At 38.6% G+C, this 22039-nt stretch overlaps 1 protein-coding gene across 2 annotated transcripts in view; it reads right to left on the reverse strand.

Annotated features, from left to right (window-relative positions):
- The window catches only part of ERCC6L2 (ERCC excision repair 6 like 2), a 162506-nt gene that overhangs the window by 104829 nt on the left and 35638 nt on the right, over positions 1-22039 (reverse strand). For both annotated transcript variants that reach the window (XM_069575743.1, XM_069575744.1), the window contains exons 5-10: positions 15871-16032; positions 15296-15503; positions 6942-7082; positions 6225-6338; positions 5301-5420; positions 886-957 (exon numbers count right to left, since the gene is read on the reverse strand). In XM_069575743.1, coding sequence (XP_069431844.1) covers positions 886-957; positions 5301-5420; positions 6225-6338; positions 6942-7082; positions 15296-15503; positions 15871-16032 — 817 coding nt within the window. The remainder of the gene's footprint in view (positions 1-885; positions 958-5300; positions 5421-6224; positions 6339-6941; positions 7083-15295; positions 15504-15870; positions 16033-22039) is intronic.

Below are 22039 nucleotides of genomic sequence, written 5' to 3' on the forward strand. Positions count from 1 at the left end.
TGAAGAAGAACTAAAAAGCCTCTTGATGAAAGTGAAAGAGGAGAGTGAAAAAGTTGGCTTAAAGCTCAACATTCAGAAAACTAAGATCAACACTTCTGGTCTCATCACTTCATGGCAAATAGACAGGGAAACAGTGACAGACTTATATTTGGGACTCCAAAATCACTGCAGATGGTGACCATGGTCATGAAATTAAAGGATGCCTGCTCCTTGCAAGTTAAGTTATAACCAACCTAGACAGAATATTTAAAAGCAGAGACATTACTTTGCCAATAAAGGTCTATCTAGTCAAGGCTATGGTTTTTCCAGTAGTCATGTATGGATGTTAAGAGTTGGACTATAAAGAAACCCGAACACCAAAGAATTGATGCTTTTGAACTGTGATATTGGAGAAGATTCTTGAGAGCTTCTTGGACAGCAAGGAGATCCAACCAGTCCATCCTGAAGGAAATCAGTCCTGAGTATTCACTGGAAGGACTGATTCTGAAGCTGAAACTCCAATACTCTGGCCACCTGATGCAAAGAACCTACTCATTTGAAAAGACTCTGATGCTGGGAATGATTGAAGGTGGGAGGAGAAGGGGATGACAGAGGATGAGATGGCTGGATGGCATCACCAACTCAATGGACAGGAGCTTGAGTAATTTCCAGGAGTTGGTGACGGACAGGGAAGCCTGGCGTGTTGCAGTTCATGGGGTCAGAAAGAGTTGGACACGACTGAGCGACTAAACTGAACTGAACTGAACTCACAGAAGATACATAAGCAGTAAATGTGGCTCGATGTTTTTTTAAAATCTCTTTAAGATACAGAGACCTCTTTACAGACTTTTAGGCCTCAGGAACTAGACCTGAATCAATCGAAAATATGCTTCACACAAAACTCACCTTGGTGGAAAAGGAGAAAAGAAGAACTTTATCTTTGTTTTTCCTGCAGTGATTTAAAAGCTGCTGAAGAACCTGGAAGAGAACCACAAGAACATCAGTGAACCAGTTTCAATAAAAAGTATACTTTATATACATAAACAACACTTAAGAATTTTTAAAAAAATTATTTTATACAATATAATCTCAGTAATCTTTGGTAATTCCCTTCATCTTTTCCAAGTTTAAAGTATTAGATATTACATGAGATGGTGATGGACAGGGAGGCCTGGTGTGCTGCGATTGATGGGGTTGCAAAGAGTCGGACACAACTGAGCTACTGAACTGAACTGAACTGAACTGAAATTCATCATCACATTGTTAAAAATGAGGTAAATTAAATTGCTCAAGGACATAGTTCATCTCATCTGGATTAATAAAAAGAAAGCATTTTAGATTATGAGATGCATTTAAATTGATTAATTTCCAAAAACACTTTTTTTATACTTACAGTATGTTCAGAAACTAAATTACAGAACAGTACTTCTTTTAGGACTTGGGCCTAGATATCTATCTAATATCAAGAAAACTAGAGATATCAAGAAAACTAGAGATATCGAGGGAATATTTCATGCAAGGATGGGCACAATGAAGGACAGAAATGGTACGGACCTAACAGAAGCAGAAGAGATTAAGAAAAGGTGTACACAGAAGGACTATACGAAAAAAGGTCTTAATGACCCAGAAAACCGCAATGGTGCAGACACTTACCTAGAGCCAGACGTGCTGGAGTGTTAAGTCAAGTAAGCCTTAGGAAGCATTACTAATTACTACAAACAAAACTAGTGGAGATAACAGAACTAGAGCTGAGTTATTTATAATCCTAAAAGATGATGCTGTTAAAGTGTCAGAAATATGTGTGTGTGTATATATACACACACACACATATATATGTCAGATATACATATTGTACCATTCTAATGGTATAAAGTGAAGAGGAACCAAAGAGCCTCCTGATGAGGGTGAAGAGGAGAGTGAAAAAGCTGGCTTGAAACTCAGTTCAGTTCAGATCAGTTCAGTCGCTCGGTTGTGTCCGACTCTTTGCGACCCCATGAATCACAGCATGCCAGACCTCCCTGTCTATCACCAATTCCCGGAGTTCACTCAGACTCACGTCTATCAAGTCCGTGATGCCATCCAGCCATCTCATCCTTGGTTGTCCCCTTCCCCTCCTGTCCCCAATCCCTCCCAGCATCAGAGTCTTTTCCAATGAGTCAACTCTTCACATGAGGTGGCCAAAGTACCGGAGCTTCAGCTTTAGCATCATTCCTTTCAAAGAAATCCCAGGGCTAATCTCCTTCAGAAGGGACTGGTTGGATCTCCTTGCAGTCCAAGGGACTCTCAAGAGTCTTCTTCAACACCACAGTTCAAAAGCATCAATCCTTCGGTGCTCAGCCTTCTTCACAGTCCAACTCACATCCATACATGACCACAGGAAGAACCATAGCCTTGACTAGACGGACCTTAGTCGGCAAAGTAATGTCTCTGCTTTTGAATATACTATCAAGGTTGGTCATAACTTTTCTTCCAAGGAGTAAAGCGTCTTTTAATTTCATGGCTGCAGTCACCATCTGCAGTGATTTTTGGAGCCCAAAAAAATAAAGTCTGACACTGTTTCTACTGTTTCCCCATCTATTTCACATGCAGTGATAGGACCAGATGCCATGATCTTCGTTTTCTGAATGTTGAGCTTTAAGCCAACTTTTTCACTCTCCTCTTTCACTTTCATCAAGAGGCTTTTTAGTTCCTCTTCACTTTCTGCCATAAGGGTGGTGTCATCTGCATATCTGAGGTTATTGATATTTCTCCTGGCAATCTTGATTCCAGCTTGTGTTTCTTCCAGTCCAGCGTTTCTTATGATGTACTCTGCACAGAAGTTAAATAAGCAGGGTGACAATATACAGCCTTGACGTACTCCTTTTCCTATCTGGAACCAGTCTGTTGTTCCTTGTCCAATTCTAACTGTTGCTTCCTGACCTGCATACAGATTTCTCAAGAGGCAGGGCAGGTGGTCTGGTATTCCCATCTCTTTCAGAATTTTCCACAGTTTATTGTGATCCACACAGTCAAAGGCTTTGGCATAGTCAATAAAGCAAAAATAGATGTTTTTCTGGAACTCTTTGCTTTTTCCATGAAAGAGCAGATGTTGGCAATTTGATCTCTGGTTCCTCTGCCTTTTCTAAAACCACCTTGAACATCAGGGAGTTCACGGTTCACATATTGCTGAAGTCTGGCTTGGAGAATCTGGAGCATTACTTTACTAGCATGTGAGATGAGTGCAATTGTGTGGTAGTTTGAGCATTCTTTGGCATTGCCTTTCTTTGGAATTGGAATGAAAACTGACCTTTTCCAGTCCTGTGGCCACTGCTGAGTTTTCCAAACTTGCTGGCATATTGAGTGCAGCACTTTCACAGCATCATCTTTGAGGATTTGAAACAGCTCAACTGGAATTCCATCACCTCCACTAGCTTTGTTTGTAGTGATGCTTTCTAAGGCCCACTTGACTTCACATTCCAAGATGTCTGGTTCTATATTAGTGATCACATCATCATGATTATCTGGGTCATGAAGATCTTTTTTGTACAGTTCTCCCATGTATTCTTGCCACCTCTTCTTAATATCTTCTGCTTCTGTTAGGTCCAGACCATTTCTGTCCTTTATCGAGCCCATCTTTGCATGAAATGTTCCCTTGGTATTTCTAATTTAAAAACTAAGATCATGGCTTAGTTGGGGCTTCCCTGGTTGGCTCAGAGGGTACAGCGTCTGCCTGCAATGTGGGAAACCCGAGTTCGATCCCTGGGTCGGGAAGATCCCAATGGCAACCCACTCCAGTATTCTTGCCTGGAAAATCCCATGGACGGAGAAGCCTGGCAGACTACACCCCATGGAGTCGTGAAGAGTAGGAGTGAACAATTCACACACACATACACAAGATCATGGCATCCAGTCCCATCACTTCATTGCAAAATGAAAGGTAAAATGTGGAAGTAGTGACAGATTTTCTTTTCTTGGGCTGCAAAATCACTTCAGTGACTGCAGCCATGAAATGAGAAGGCACTTGCTCCTTGAAAGTAAAGCTATGACAAACCTAGATAACATGCTAGAAAGCAGAGACATCACTGTGCCTACAAAGCTATGGTTTTTCCAGTAGTCATGTACAGTTGTGAGAGCTGGACCATAAAGAGGCTGAGTGCTGAAGAATTGATGTTTTTGAATTGTAGTGCTAGAGAAAGAAGACTTTTGAGAGTCCCTTTGGACTGCAAGGAGATCCAATGAGTCAATCCTAAAGGAAATCAATCATGAATATTCATTGGAAGGAATGATGCTGAAGCTGAATCTTTGGCCATCTGGTGCGAAGAGCTGATTCATTGGAAGAGACCGTGATGCTGGCAAAGACTGAAGGCAAAATGAGAAGGTGACAGAGAATGAGATAGTTGGAGAGCATCACCAACTCAATGGACATGAATTCGAGCCAACTCCAGGAGACAGTGGATGGCAGAGGACCATGGATTGCCGCAGGTCCATGCTGTTGCAAAGAGTAGGACGTAACTTAGAGACTGAACAGTAACAAATTTCTTTTAGTAAGTATACAAATTTTCTTTAAGTATATGTAATAAAATGTGTTTAATTACACCTACTTTCTAAAAACTCTGATATTTATTTTCTACAACAATCAGTCAGATATATACCTCTTCTCGTTTAATCCCCTCTGTTTCTCTATTACAGTAAGTCCTGAATTCCAGATTTGATTTTGATGCCAAAATACCAATAATTTGCCCCCATATGCAGTATGTTTAGAGAGGAAGCAAATAATCCAAAGCCTGTGTAATAGTAGTAATACTGTTATTTTTAAAACAGGCACTTATACATCTGGCAATGACAGCTCCAAACACTGTGGAAAAGAAAACCACAAAGGAAAGAAAAGAAATTTTCTGTACTAAGCATAAGGTTTTTCTGAACTATATAATAAAGACAACCTATTTTATTTCAGTTCAGTTCAGTTCAGTCACTCAGTCGTGTCCAGCTCTTTGCGATCCCATGAACCACAGCACGCCAGGCCTCCCTGTCCATCACCAATTCCCAGAGTCCACCCAAACCCATGGCCATTGAGTACGTGATGCCATCCAACCATTTCATCTCTGTTGTCCCCTTCTCCTCCTGCCCTCAATCTTTCCCAGCATCAGGGTCTTTTCAAATGAGTCAGCTCTTCCCATCAGGTGGCCAAAGTATTGGAGTTTCAGCTTCAACATCAGTCCTTCCAATGAACACCCAGGACTGATCTCCTTTAGGATGGACTGGTTGGATCTCCTTGCATAAATATTAAAACTTTTAAATACATCATCCTTGCATGTATGCAAACTGAAAGAGTAACAACTTACCTTCATTTTTCCACTGTATTTTGGATCAGAAAGTGTTTCAAAGGCTGCATCTTTGCTTTTTTGCACAAAATCTGGGAATCTGGAAAATACCTGATCACATATCCTTTTGATAAGTGTTTCCTTAAGGGGAAAAGGAAAAAGAAAAAAAATCTCAGCACTTTTAATCCTGTATAATTTGAAAATATTTATAAAAAATATATTTAGAAGGAATGTATTAGGTTGAAAGTTTTACCTTCTTTAATTTAAAATACCTTAAAGTGATATGTTAAACATGTAAGGTTTTGATGAGTTCTCAGATAGTGATTTGGTTACTAATTTTACTGTTACTTTTTTATGATTTTCAAAATAAGGAATTGGATACTTCTCAAAGAGTAGTCTTTTAAAATTACATTTTAACAGCCTCAAGCCTATCACACGAAAGCAAAATATGAAAACATTATACAAAAAGCTTTTAAAAAGATCTTTTTATTTACACTGTGCTTTAGACACAGCTGACATGACTAAAGTCAATGATTCCATGTGTGTCTAAATTTTGAAATTACTGATTTTTACTAAATATTTAATATACAGATTATTATAAAGCCTCATTTAATACAATAGATTAGATAAACATAATTAGATACATTATTAGTGGAATTAGGATGGATTCATCAAATATGTTTAGTTGGTAATATATCAAAAGTTATTAGGAAAATGAAAATAATATGAACGTATCAGAGGCATAAAAAAAGATTTAAGGTTAACTTTTCTCACTTTGATTAAAAATTTAAATACAGAAACTTCTCTGACATCTAAATTAAAAAACAAGCAAGTCAGTTACCTCTTAAATTTCATACAAAGATAACTTAAGGATATTTGGCTAAGAAATTTTATACCAAATACACTAAATAGGATCACAAAGAAATTTAAAAAGCCAACCCAAACCTGTTGTTTAGAGCTGCTAGCAGTCTGCAGTAATGCCACATGGTTAGCTACCTTCTGAAGGACTGCAAGGTAACTGAAATACAAGGTTTTCACTGTTTCACCCTGTGAATTGGTCTGTAACCATAAAAGTACAGAAAATAAAAATAAGCAAGGGACTAACATGGTGATATAACTAACTACACCAAAAATATATCACTTACAATAATATTTATTATCTGGTTACTATCAGCATAATACATTATGAGAAAATAATGGTCAAATGATACACAAAATATCCATGAATCACTAATATGGAATTGTACTTTTGGTAAACCATGACACAATGGTGTTTTTAATAAAAGAGCAGAGAAAGTCCTCATTCCAGGAAGTATACATGGTGACACAGCTTCTACAGATAAAAAACCATGAGGAAAAGTTATATTATGTGCTACTTATCTGATACTAGAACTGAGTACTGTGTAATCAAAAACAAGACAGTAAAGATATCATGTAATGTGCTTACTCACTCAGTTGTGTCGGACTCTGCAACCCGGTGGATTGTAGCCCATCAGGCTCCTCTGTCCATGGGGATTCTCCAGGCAAGAATACTAGAGGCATTGCCATGCCCTCCTCCAGGGGATCTTCCTAGCCCAGGGAGTGAACGGAGGTCTCCTGCATTGCAGGAGGATCCTTTATCATCTGAGCTACCAGGGAAACATACCATACTGAAATACTTACCTTATAACAACAATTTCTCCTTCTCTGGCCACTGCTGCAGGTACAAGGCTCAGAAGATTGAAGTATCAAAGACACATCTTCGGTTTCTAATACTGTTTGATAGACAGCTTTTTGAAAATCTGTCAGAGAACAATATACCATCTGTCAAGATAAAATAGAAGGTAGTTATTAGTATTTTTACAGCAATGATAACTACAATGCACATCAGGTTTCACAGACTGTAAGAGTGAAAACTGCTCATAAACTGTAATTTTTCTTACATGACTAGCCCATGTAATCATTATATGGGCTTCCCAGGTGGCGCTAGTGGTAAAGAGCCTGCCTGCTAACGCAGGAGACGTGGATTCGCTCCCTGAGTCGGGAAGATCCCCTGAAGGGCATGGCAACCTACTCCAGTATTTTTGCCTGGCAGATCCCATAGACCAAGGAGCCTGGGGGGCTATGGTCCGTAGGTTCACAAAGAGTTAGACACTACTGAAGCAACTTAGCACATATGCACACACATCACTGTATAATAGAAAAATACAAGAAAATCTCTCCTAATTCTATGCTATCACCTTTCCTAAACTATACAAATTATACTTTCCAAATAAATCTCACAGTTTGTTCTTTAATTTTAAAAACTCAAAATGTGAAAAAGCCAAGCATGTGATTTCCTAATAAATTTCTCAACATATTATTGTGGGTCTTTTCAGCGTTCCACATTATTAGCTCATCATGCAAATAAGTGATTAAAGTTTAGGTCAAATAAAAAACTAGAAAAGGAAAGATTTTTAGAACAATGACACAGATAATACTTTGTGAATTACTTGAAAATTTGGGAAAAAAAATTTAAAACTTCCTATTACTGAAGATAGGATAAAGTATTTTTGTTATAAATTCCCCAAATTAGTAAATATAAGAATTAAACAAATACACATGAAGGCAAAACTTGTAAAATTGCCACCTTGTGCCCAAATTCAAGAAAAGAAGAAAACACAAAAAATAATGCCAGTAAGTAATCGGGGATACATTTTGCTTATATTTCTGGTAGTCTGGAAACTGGTAAAGTTCTTCGAGATACAGCTGTATGTAACCAGGGTCATAAAACTAAATATATACATAGTAGGACTTTGAGGAATGTGAATAAGAGGGAAAGCCATCTATTTAAAAATATTTATATGTGTGTATCATTACAACAGAACATTACTGCAAAAAGAAGACAAACTGCAGACATAAGAATAAAAAGAGAATACTGAAGATAGGGTCAATGATTAAGATACAGGGGGAAATTCTGAGTTATTATTTTACCCCAAGTTTATTAAGATATAATTAACATATAAGTTTACAGTGTACAACATTATGATTTGATATGTGATTTTATTGTAAAATTATAAGCACAGTGATATGGCTAGTTAACACATTCATCATGTCACATAACTACTTTTTGCGTGTATGGTGAGAACATTTAACATTTATTCTCAGAGGCGGGGACTTTTAAGATGATGGAAGAATAAGACAGGGAGATTACCTTCCCCTCCATAAACAAATCAAAAATTCATCTGCGTGTGGAACAACTCCTACAGAATACATTCTGGATGCTGGCAGAAGACCCTGGGGATTTCCAAAAAGGCAAGTCAATCTCCACAGAATGAGACAGGGCAGAAGATAAGGATAAAAAAAGAGACAAAGCATTTCAGGACCAGGACCTGTGCCATAGGGGAGGGAGTTTGTGAAGGCGGAAATGTCTCCACACACTCAGAAACCTTCTCGCAGGCAGAGTCTGGGAGGAGCTTTGGAACCTCAGAGGGGAAGGAGCTGGCAAGGCAAAATGGAGAGAGTTCCCCACAGAGACTGTACCAGACAGCACTCCCCAGGCAAGAAGTGGCTTACATGCCCACAGCAGCAAGCACAGGCTCAGCGCTCAGGCTTTGGGATGAGACCCCAGGGAAAGGACCGGCATTGGCTGTCGTGAAGATATTCTGAGGGAACTAGTAACACACAGCTGAGGGAGTACAGAGAGAAGCCTGGGCCCACCATAGAGGCAAGAGACTACTGCCACGGGAATGCTCTAACTCTGCACATGGAGAATGCAGGACCTCACCTTCACCAGTGCCGGAGGTGGGATAAGCCAGCTGCAGTCTGGGACCCCAGAAGAAGAAAAGCAGGTGTGAATGCCAAAGGCAGAAGACAGGAGGCCACTACAGTTTCAACTCCAGAGGTCACAGCTGCCACCATGCTGTGAGTGAGCACGGGTCACTGACCATACCTTCCTGGGAGCCTGAGCAGCTTGGCTCTACTGAGGGACCCAAAACCCAGGGCCAACCCCCCTGGGGAGCACACAATCCACCTCAGACTTCAGGGATATCCTGCACGTCTCAGTCACAGCAGGCACTCTCCACACACCCCAACTGTGTCTGCCCTACCCCTCTCTCTCCCCAGCCCAACTGAGCAAGTGAGCCTCAATAAGCTGCTACTTTCGCCCCCTCCTGTCTGGGCAGGGAACAAACACCAGAGGGCAGCCTACAAGCAGAGACAGGGCCAGAACCAAAGTGGAACACCAGGAGCTCTGTGAGCAAAGGAGAAAAGGGGAAATCACTCCTGTAGCCGCAGATGCAATGGATTAAATCCCCACAATAAGCCTGAGACTGTGAACTCTAGGGGCAATTGTGGCTTTGGGGAGCAAGTATAAGCTGGAGTAAGAGAAGATCTGAATCTGAGCCAACCTCACACTGACAATAACAGATCCAGAGATTTTCCTAGAAATATTGGAGGACTTTCTGAGTAGGCAGATTGACTAGAGCACACTGTGTGGAAAAGTCAATGGAGAAATCATGAGGACATTCTTCTTAACATCATTCTATTTTTGTTTTCTTTTCCATATTGTTCTAACGTTGTTTTTCTTCATTCAGTTCAGTTCAGTCGCTCAGTTGTGTCTCTTTGCAACACCATGGACTGTAGCACATCAGGCTTCCCTGTCCATCACCAACTCCCAGAGCTTGCTCAAACTCATGTCCATCCCGTTGGTGATGACACCCAACCACCTCATCCTCTGTCATCCCCTTCTCCTCCTGACTTCAGTCTTTCCCAGCATCAGGAGGATGCTTCCTCCTGACTTCCAAGGAGTCAGTTCTTCACATCAGGTGGCCAAAGTATTTTCTTCATTACTCTTTTTTCTTTTTTAAAATATACTTTTTCCTATTTTTGAAACATCTTATTTTTAAATAAATTTATTTTATTTTCCTACTTTTACAGTACTCTTTAGTTATACTGTATTTTCCCATGTTTTTGATTTTGTGTTTTTGCTAGTTTTTCGTATTCATTTTCATTTATAAGTTTGCCTACTGGTTTGACTACTCTCTTCTTTTTTAACTCCTGATTTATCCTTTCTGGTTTTTTCTCTTCTCTTTTTTCTCTCTTCTTTCTCTTTTGTAAGTATGTGAGTTTCTTTGGGTGCTATGGCCTGTTGAGTGTTGTTTTCACCATTATTCTTGGGGTTTTGTTTTCTGTGCTGTGTAATCTGTGAAGTCCTGGTGCTACAGTAAGGAGTTGGACCTGAACTTCCTAGGTGGGAGACCTGAGTCCAGGACTCTGGATCACCAGAGAACTCCCAAACCCATGGAACATTAATCAACAAGAGCACTCCCAAAGGCCTCTATCTCAAAGCTAAGACCAAGCTTCCCACAAAGGCCAGGCAAGCTTTAGAGCTGCACATGTCAGGCCAAAACTTCAGCAAAACAGGAACTCAATTCTGCCCACTAGCAGACATGCTGCCCAAAGCCATACCAAGCCAGTAGACACCCCAGCACACTACTGAATATGGCACTGCCCTTCAGAGAAACAAGATCCAGCTCAATCAACCAGAACAGAGGCCCAAGTCCCCCAAACTAGGAAGCCTTCACAATCACTGGTCCAACCTCACCAATGGAGGCAGCCTCCACAATTATGAGAAACTATGACCTTCCAGTCTGCAGAAAGGAGACCCCAAACACAGTAAATTAAATGAAATGAAAAGACAGATAAACATGCAGCAGTTGAAGGAACATAGTAAAAACTCACAAGACCAAACAAACAAGGAGGAAATATTCAGTCTACCTGAAAATGAATGCAGAATAATGCTTGTAATGATGACCCACATCTTGGAAATAAGATGGAGGCACTGACGAATATAATGGAGGGGGTGACTGAGAAGATGCAAGAAATGTTTAACAAGAACCTAGCAGGAATGAAGAACAGTCAACAGCGAACAATAACTGATATTACAATTAGACTAGAGGGAACCAACAGCAGAATAACTGAGGCAGAAGAGTGTATATGTGAGCTGACAGACAGAATGGCAGAAATAACTGAAGCAGAGCAGAATAAAGAAAAAAAGACTAAAAAGGAATGAGAAGAGCCTCAGAGACCTCTGGGACAACACCAAGTGCACCAACATCCAAATTATAGGGCTTCCAGAAGAAGAGAAAAAGTAAGGGTATGAGAAAATATTTGAGGAGCTTATAGTCAAAAATTTCCCAAACATGGAAAAGGAAATAGCCACCCAAGTCCAGGAAGCCCGGAGAGTCCCATATAGGATAAACCCAAGGAGAAAGATACCAAGACACATATTAATCAAACTAACAAAAATTAAACACAAAGAACAAATATTAAAAGCAGCAAAGGAAAACCAACAAATAACATACAAGGGGATCCTTATAAGGCTAACAGCTGATTTTTCAACAGAAACTGCAGGCTAGAAGGGAGTGGCAGAATACTTAAAGTGATGAAAAGAAAAAGGTACAACCAAGAGTACTCGACCCAGCAAGGATTTCATTCAGATTCAGAGGAGACATCACAAGCTTCACAGACAAGCAAAGTTAAGAGGATCCAGCAACACCAAACCAGCTTTATAACAAATACTAAAGGTACTTCTCTAGACAAGAAGCATAAGTGAAAGAAAAGGCCTACAAAAACAAACCCAAAACAATTAAGTAAATGGTAATAGGATCATACATATCAATAATTACCTTAAGTATAAATGGATTAAATGCTCCAACCAAAAGACACAGATTGGTTCAACAGATACATAAACAAGACCCCTATATATGCTGTCTAAAAGAGAACCACCTCAGATATACGGACACATACAGAATGAAAGTGAGGGGCTGGAAAAAGATATCCCATGCAAATGGAAATGAAAAGAAAATGGGAGTACCAATACTTATATGAGACAAAACAGATGTTAAAGACCATTATCAGAGACAATGAAGGACACTATATAGTGACTGAGGAATCAATGGTAAGAAGATACAAGAATCATAAATATATACATACCCAACACTGGAGCACCTCAATACATGAGGCAAATTCTAACAACTATTAAAGGGAAAATGGACAGAAACACAATAATAGTGGGGTACTTTAACACCCCATTGACACCAATGGACAGATCATCCAAACAAAAAATTAATAAGGAGAAACAAACTTTAAGCGATACATTGAAACAGTTGAACCTAATAAATATGTACAGGGGATTTCATTTAAAAACAGTAGATTTCACTTATTTCTCAAATGCACATAGAACATTCTCCAGAATAAACCACATCTTATGTCATAAATCAAGCCTTGGTAAATTTTAAAAAACGGGAGGTCATTTCAAGCATCTTTTCTGACTACAACACTGTAAGATTAGGTAACAACTACAGGAAAAAGGCTATAAAATAAACTACAAACACATGGAGGATAAACAACATGCTTCTGAGTAACTAAGAGGTCACTGAAGAAATTAAAGAGGAAATCAAAAAATACCTAGAAGCAAACAACAATGAAAACAGGACAATTCAAAATCTATGGGATGTAGGAAAAGCAGGCCCGTAAGAGCCAAGTTTATAGCAATACAACCCTACTTCAAGAAACAGGAGAAACATCAAATAAACAACCTAACTCTATACCTAAAGCAACTAGAAAAAGACGAGTGGGGGGAAAAAAAAAAAAGCCCCTGAAGTTAGTAGAAGGAAAGAAATCATAAAGACCGAAGTAGAAATAAATGAAATAGAAATGAAGGAGATAATATCAAAGATCAATAAAACTAAATGCTGGTTCTTTGAGAAAATATAATTGATAATTCATTAGCTAGACTCATCAAGGAAAAAAGTGAAGTGAAGTGAAATGTTAGTCGCTCAGTCATGTCTGACTCTTTGTGACCCCATGGACTGTAGCCCACCAGGCTTCTCTGGGATTCTCCAGGCAAGAATACTGGAGTGGATTGCCATTCCCTTCTCCAGAGGATCTTCCCGACTCAGGGATCAAACCTTGGTCTCCTGCATTGCAGGCAGATTCTTTACCGTTTGAGCTACAGGGAAGTCCTACCAAAAAAAAAAAAAAGGAGAAGAATCAAATCAAGAAAACTAGAAATGAAAAAGGAGGTTACAACAGACAATGCAGAAATGCAAAGGACAAAAATACTATCAAAACAAAAAATTTTCACAATGTGTATGGAAACACAAAAGACCTCGAACAGCCAAAGCTACCTTGAGAAAGAACAATGGAGCTGGAAGAATCAACCTTCCTGACTTGAGACTATACTATAAAGCTACAGTCACCAAGACAGTATGGTACTGGCATAAAAATAGAAATATAGACCAATGGAACAATATAGAAAGCCCAAAGATAAAGCCACACGCCTATGGGTACCTTATCTTTGACAAAGGAGGTAAGAACATACAGTGGAGAAAAGACAGTCTCGTCAATGAGTGGTGCTGGGAAAACTGGACAGTTACATGAAAAAGAATGAAACTAGAACACCTCCTAAAAATATATACAAAAATAAACTCAAAATGGATTTAAGACTTATATGTAAGGCCAGAAACTGTAAATCTCTTAGAGGAAAACACAAACACTACAGTCCTTGACATAAATCATAGTGAGACCCTCTGTGAACCACATCCTAGAGTAATGGAAATAAAAATAAACAAACGGGACCTAATTAAACTTAAAAGCTTTTGCACAACAAAGGAAACTATAAGCAATGTGAAAAGACAACCCTAAAATGGGAGAAAATAATAGTAAATGAAAAACTGACAAAGAATCTCCAAAATATCAATCAGTTCATGTAGCTCAATACCAGAAAAACAAACAATCCAATCAAAAACTGGGCACAAGACCTGAATAGATATTTCTCCAAAGCAGACATATACATGGCTACTAAACACATGAAAAGATGCTCAAATCAGCTATACGCCCATACAAAATAAAAGGTTTAACATTTGAAAAAAATAAAAAAGATCCCATTAAGAGTCAAGTCTTCAAATTTTCTCACAATTAACAGAATTTAATTGTAATTTTCATGCAAACTCTTAAAATTAGTTGTGCAAATATACACTGCATTCTACAGGAAATGTACCTATTAAAAAGAAGCTTTTAACTACTTTGTTCTGTAGTGAGAATTAAAATACCAAAGAACATACTGGGTTATGGGCTTCCCTTGTGACTGAGCTGGTAAAGAACCCACCTGCAATGCAGGAGACCTGGGTTCAATCCCTGGGTTGGGAAGATCACCTGGAGAAGGAAAGGTTACCCACTCCAGTTTTCTGGCCTGGAGAATTCCATGAACTGTATGGTCCATGGGGTCACAAAGAGTCGGACATGACTGAGCGACTTTCACCTTCACTTTTCATACTGGGCTTCCCAGGTAGCTTAGCTGGTAAAGAATCTGCCTACAGTGCAGGAGATTGCATTGACCCGGTTTGATTCCTGGGTCAGGAAGATTCCCTGGAGAAGGGATAAGCTACCCTCTCCAATATTCTTAGGCTTCCCTGGTGGCTCATTGTAAGAATCCTCTTACAATGCAGGAGACCTGGCTTTGATCCCTGGGTTGGGAAGATCCTCTGGAGGAAGGCATGGTAATGCACTCCAGTATTCTTGCCTGGAGAATCCCCATGGACAGAAGAGCCTGGCGGGTTACAGTCCGTGGGGGGACAAAGAGTCAGACACGACAGTGACTAAGCACAGCACACCACATACTGGGTTATAGACAGTACACAGTATAAGATGGGTAAAATATGAACAGAAAACACATTAGGGCAAGAAGTTCTTTCCTCTTTGAGGAAGAATTGTATCAAAAGCCTTCGTGTTCTAAAATAAGAGAAATGAGTTTAATGTATACTAATAATAGACCTGTTAGATAAAACGTTAGTAAAGTTAGTGAGGAAGATTTCTCAGGCTCGATTAATATTTTATGAAATTCTGCACATAACAATTTTTTTCACACTGAGTAAAATGCAGAAAACTGTATTCATAAAACACCACAGGAGACAGATTTCCTCTTCAAAAGAAGTATTTTCAGAATAAATAAAACATGACAAGGAATTCCTAATATACACAAAAGCGGTTCTCACCCGATCTTCCTTCTTAGGCAATTGATCCTTGATTAGAGTCTTGGTTCGTCTGAGAAACCACCCAGACATCTTCCTTGCAAGCCTTTGCATGGCCTTTCGGCCAGTAGCTAGTTCCCTTTTCGTTGCTGTGTGTCTCTGACCATGTTCTACTGGGTCAGAAAACTGCTTCTTGAAGTGGATCCTGCTACCTAGTAGTCCTGGCACAGCCCTTTATAGAAGCAATAAGAAAAATGTTAAGGCTTTATTAAACTAATAAGAAACAGACTTCTTTTTGCTCTCAAGAGATACGCTAAGTCATGTGTTTATTAAGGATAACAGTAACAAAAGGCAAGAAAGCAGAATGTTCTTTATGACAATTTCAGTGAATAACTATAAGATGATGGGACTGGTAAATAACTTCAGATATTTAATTCAGGGACCAAGAGTAATATATAAAGCTGGGTTTTCATGGGACTCTTTACTGTGCATACTATGTTAGGGATAAAACACCTCTGTAAACAGACAACTAATTTTTTTCAGAAGCACATAATTAGGAAAAAAGGTTAAGAAAGGAGAAAATAATTTTCTAAACTCACCAGTCCATAACACACCACAATTCTTTCATGTTGTTCTGAAGAATGGTTCCAGTGAGGCCAATTCGGACATTACATTTTAAAGCTTTCATAATTTCTGTTACTCTAGCCTTTGGATTCTTGATTCTATGAGCTTCATCTACAATGATAGCTGACCATTCCAAACTACAAAGTGAGACAAAAAGGAAAAAAGGTTGAAAAAATGTCCCTTTCTTAGTCTATATAATTTTAGCCAGTTTTCTCTACCAAAGTTTTGGAGTTTTTCTTCTTTACTCTCTGATGATTCCACAGAATTTTCACTTAGTTGTTTAAATGATCACAAGTTTGGACAACCCATGAAAATAAAAGGTATAGGGAGATAGAAGGGTAGAGATTCTGTTTAGGGACAATGAAAAGAAATAACTCATTTAAACATGACTAAAAGCACAAAAGGAATCTTTTAAAAGTAATAAAAAAGAAAAATAAATATAAAATAAGCAAAACTTATAATGCTAATTATGAATAAAAAATATCAATATAAACTCATGATTTCTACAAAGTTGCACTACATAGCTCTGCCTGCTAAAAAGGTTTAGGATTGATTATTACCCCAAAAGCAATGAACAACCACAGTCGTCAATCCACTAAAAGGGAGCAGGATCCCACGAAGAAATAGTTGGTTTCAGGTATGCAGCAAGGGAAATACTGGAGACTGAGAAAGCACAGATGCTTTCAAAGACAAATGGGGGCATGTCCAAAGAACACAGGAGGAAAACTAATTTAAAAATTAAAGCATCATTAATAATGACTATAGGGTAGTGTAAAACACTGACTATATAAAATCCAAGGGCTGTATGAAAAAATTCACTTTAGATTCTTATCTCATGCCATATATAAAAATTAACTCAAAATAGGTTGTAGACCTAAAAAAAGAGCTAAATTATGAAAGTTATAAAATGCAGGAAGAATTCTTATGATTTTGGGTTAGAGAAAAATTTCTTAGATCTATGACACCAAAAGCACGGTCAATAAAAAAAATCTGGTAAGTAGAACTTCATCAAAGTTTAAAAAAACTTTTGCTCTTCCAGACATCATTAAGAAAATGAAAAGACATAATATAGCCATGCTACAGAGAAAATATTTGCAAATCATAATCTGATAAAAGAATTTGCATACAGAATTATATAAAGAGCTATTATAACTCAACAGAAGTTAAAACAATCCAATTAAAAGATGCCAAAATATTTTAACAGACACTTCACCAAAGTGATATATAAAGGCCAATAAGCACATAAAAAGTTCATAATTAGAAAAAAAAAAAGAGAGAGATACCACCACACACCTATTTGACTGGCAATCAGGAAAGACTGACAAAATTAAGTATTTTCAAGGAAAACTAGACACACTGCTTTTGGCAAAGTATAGACATTTTTAAAAAACACTTTGGCTGTTTCTGAAAATGTTAAAACTCCTTACACCACTCAGCAATTTCATTCCTAGATATCTTCCCCAGAGAAATAAAAAATTTACATTTACTCAAAGATTTGTACATGAATGTTCACAGCAGCATTATTCACAATAGCCTCAAACTGGAAACAATCTAAACGTCACCCATTAGATAAACAAAATGAGGTATATACAATAGTACTGTTCAACAATAAAAAGGAATAAACTACTGAAACGTGTTATAGGAGGAACCTCAAAAATGCTAAGTGAAAGAAGCCTGATACAAAAGACTACATGTTATATGAAATTTACATGAAATCTCCAGAAAAGGCAATTCTATAGAGACAGAAAGCAGATTAGTGGGGTCGCGAAGAGTCAGATATGACTGAGCGACTTCACTTTCACTTTTCACTTTCATGCTTTGGAGAAGGAAATGGCAACCCACTGCAGTGTTCTTGCTTGGAGAATCCCAGGGATGGAGGAGCCTGGTGGGCTGCCATCTACGGGGTCGCACAGAGTCGGACATGACTGAAGCGACTTAGCAGCAGCCGCAGCAGAACTGGAGATGGGATCAAGGACTGACTGAAAACAAAAAGCTGTTTGAGGTGATGAAAATGTTCTTCAACTGGGTTGTGGTGATAACTGCACAGCTTTATAAATTTACTAAAAACCATTCTATGCTTAAAATGGGTACATTCTATGGCATATAAATTGCACCTCAATAATCTATGAGTCCACACTGATAATCAAAAAAAGCGGGTTGGGGAATGGGAGAGAAACTTTGTGGATGACCACCGTATCAATGCGCCAGTCTGAAAATTGGAAATGGCAGCAAAAGAATCAAGCATTCACCTTGCTATGTCAGTTGAAACTGTGGATAATTTCTAAATGTAGGAGAATGCTGTTAATAAGTGTAAAAGAAATGATAAATTTAGGAAAATATTATTTTGAAAACCCAGTAAAATAACTGATTCAGACAACAATAATTTCTGAATGTTAATATCACTAAGCAAAAGGACTGAAGGACCAGAATATTTAACTAGTAGAAAACGATAACCCCACAATTTACTTCTAACTGTAAAAGGAGAAACATATCTTTAAAATGAAGAGATCTGATGATCATCTCCTTAGCCTATAGGACAAACTTTGCAACCTTAATACTAAAACAACATGACATTAACATTTTCTGATGTAACATAATATGAAGTCCATAGTATCATTTATGAAGTATTCTAGTCAAAAATGTCTGATCTGAATCTAATTAAGCCTTTAGATCAAAATCAGCTTACCAAAATACATATGGTAGAGGAATACATAACTCTTTGAAAAAGCCATCAGACAAATCTGTGAGACACCCTAAGAGACAACTGGCCTGGTCTCCTCAAAATGTCTTATATTAGTAAATTAAAGTCGAGGGAATGCTCTACATTAGAAGAGACTAAATGGATTTAATAGTCAACATACATGTTAACTTATATCTTCCCCCCCCCAAAAAAAAGCACACATACAACCAGTGAATATAGGGATTGAGTACATAGATATTCATGTACTATCACTTCAATTTTTCTATAGGTTTGATCATTTTCTTAATATAAAGCTGAATAAAGGACAAGAGATTAAGAACGAAGGAAAAGAGGAAAAAACAATCACAAGATTTTAAAAGCAGGGAAGAAGATGAACAAAACAACTTATGAAACAGAGGAAGGAGTATCCCATGCCAGTAGCAGAGAAAGCCAAGAAACAATCTGATTAATGTTATTGAGTTCTTAAATGGTACGACCAGATGCCAATGGAAACTGGATTAGGTGAGTGTTCAACACTGACAAAATGTGGTTCACTGGAGGAGGGAATGTCAGACCCCTCCAGTATTGTGAGAAACCCATGAACAGTATGAAAGGCAAAAAGATATGATGCTGGAAGATGAGCCCCCCAGGTCAGGTGTCCAATATGCTACTAGGGAAGAAGGCAATTACTAACAGCTCCAGAGAATGAAGAGGCTGGGCCAAAGTAGAAATGATGCTCAGCTGCAGTTGTGTCTGGTGCTGAAAGTAAAGTCAGATGTTGTAAAGAACGATATTGCATAGGAACCTGGAATGTTAGGTCCATGAATCAGGTAAATTGGATGTGCTCAAGCAGGAGATGGCAAAAATGAACATCGACATCTTGGGAATCAGTGAACTAAAATGGACAAGAATGGGCAAATTTAATTCAGTTCAGTTCAGTCGCTCAGTCGCGTCTGACTCTTTGCAACCCCATGAACCGCAGCATGCCAGGCCTCCCTGTCTATTACCAACTCCCAGAGTCCACCCAAACCCATGTCCATTGAGTCGGTGATGCCATCCAACCATCTCATCCTGTGTCGTCCCCTTCTCCTACCTTCAATCTTTCCCAACATCAGGGTCTTTTCAAATGAGTCAGCTCTTCGCATCAGGTGGCCAAAGTATTGGAGTTTCAGCTCCAACATCAGTCCTTCCAATGAACACCTGGGACTGATCTCCTTTAGGATGGACTGGTTTGATCTCCTTGCAGTCCAAGGAACTCTCAAGAGTCTTCTCCAACACCACAGTTCAAAAGCATCAATTCTTCGGCGCTCAGCTTTCTTTATAGTCCAACTCTCACATCCATACATGACCACTGGAAAAACCATAGCCTTGACTAGACAGACCTTTGTTGACAAAGTAATGTCTCTGCTTTTTAATATCCTATCAATGTTGATCATAACCTTCCTTCCAAGGAGTAAGCGTCTTTAATTTCATGGCTGCAATCACCATCTGCAGTGATTCTGGAGCCCAGAAAAATAAAGTCAGCCACCATTTCCACATCTATTTGCCATGAAATGATGGAACCGGATGCCACGATCTTAGTTTTCTGAATGTTGAATTTTAAGCCAAACTTTTCACTCTCCTCTTTCACTTTCACCAAGAGGCTCTTTAGTTCTTCTTCACTTTCTGCCATAGGGTAGTGTCATCTGCATATCTGAGGTTATTGATATTTCTCCCGGCAATTTTGACTTCAATTTGGGTTATCGTTGTATCTGCTACTGTGGTTAAGAATCCCTTAGAAGAAATGGAGTAACCCTCATAGTCAACAAAAGTCTGAAATGCAGTACTTGGGTGCAATCACAAAAACAACAGATCTTGGCTGTTTCTAAAGCAAACCATTTCAACATCATAGTAATCCAAGTCTATGCCCTAACCACTAATGCCAAATGGTTCTGTGAAGACCTAAAAGACCTTCTAGAACTAACATCAAATAATGATGTCTTTTTCATTTTAGGGGATTGGAATGCAAAAGCAGGAAGTAAAGAGATACCTGGAGTGAAAGGCAAGTTTGGCCTTGGAGTACAAAATGAAGCAGGACAAAGATTAATAGAGTTTTGTCAAAACAACACACTGGTCATAGCAAACACCCTCTTCCAACAACACAAGAGAAACTCTATACATGGACATCACCAGATGGTCAATACTGAAATCAGATTGATTATAGTCTTTGCAGCCAAAGATGGACAAACTATACAGTCAGCAAAAACAAGACCGGGAACTGACTATGGCTCAGATCATCAGCTCCATATTGCAAAATTCAGGCTTAAATTGAAGAAAGTAGGGAAAACCACTAGGCATTCAGGTATGACCTAAATCAAAACCCTATGATTATATAGTAGAGGTGATGAAAACATTCAAGGGATTAGATCTGATAGAGTACCTGAAGAACTATGGACAGAGGTTCGTAACATTGTACAGGAGGCAGTGACTAAAATCACAACAAGAAATAAAAAGAATGAAAAAAGGCAAAGTGGTTGTCTGAGCAAGCTTTACAAATAGCTGAAAAAAGAAGGGAAGGCAAGGGAGAAAGGGAAAGATATACCCAACTTAATGCAGAGTTTCAGAGAACAGCAAAGAGAGATAAGAAAGCCTTCTTAAGTGAACAATGCAGAGAAAGAGAGGAAAAGAACAGAATGTGAAAGACTGGACACCTTGCCAAGTAAATGACATACTAAGGGAACACTTCATGCAAGGATGAGCAAGATAAAGGAAAGAAACGGTAAGGAGCTAACAAAAGTAAAAGAGATTAAGCAGAGGTGGCAAGAAGAACTATACAATAAAGGTCTTAAAGACTGGGATAACCACAATGGTGTGTTCACTCACTTAGAGCCAGACATCCTAGAGTGTGAAGTCAACTAGGCCTTAGGACACTTACTACAAACAAAGCTAGAGGCAGTGATAGAATTCCAGCTGAAGTATTTCAAATCCTAAAAGATGATGCTGCACTCAATATGCCAGCAAATTTAGAAAACTCAGCAATGGCTACCAGACTGGAAAAGGTCAGTTTTCATTTCAATCCCAAAGAAGGGCAATGCCAAAGAATGTTCAAACTATTATATAATTGCACTCACTTCACATGCTATCAAGGTAATGCTCAAAATCCTTCAGGTGAGGTGTGAGCAGTACATGAACCAAGAATTTTCAGATGAATAAGATGGGTTTAGAAAAGGCAGAGGAACCAGAGATCAAATTGCTAACATTTGCTGGGTCATAGAGAAAGCAAGAGAATTCCAGAGAAACACCTACTTCTGCTTCATTGACTATGCTAAAGACCTTGACTGTGTGGACGTCAATAAACTGTGGAAAATTCTTAAAGAGATGGGAAAACCAGACCTTACTTGTGTCCTGAGAAACCTTTATGCAGGTCAGTAATCAATCACTAGAACTGGAGACAGAACAACAGAATGGCTCAAAATTGGGAAAAG

Source organism: Ovis canadensis, chromosome 2 (genome assembly GCF_042477335.2).
Source record: "Ovis canadensis isolate MfBH-ARS-UI-01 breed Bighorn chromosome 2, ARS-UI_OviCan_v2, whole genome shotgun sequence".
NCBI classification, from domain to species: Eukaryota; Metazoa; Chordata; class Mammalia; order Artiodactyla; family Bovidae; genus Ovis; species Ovis canadensis.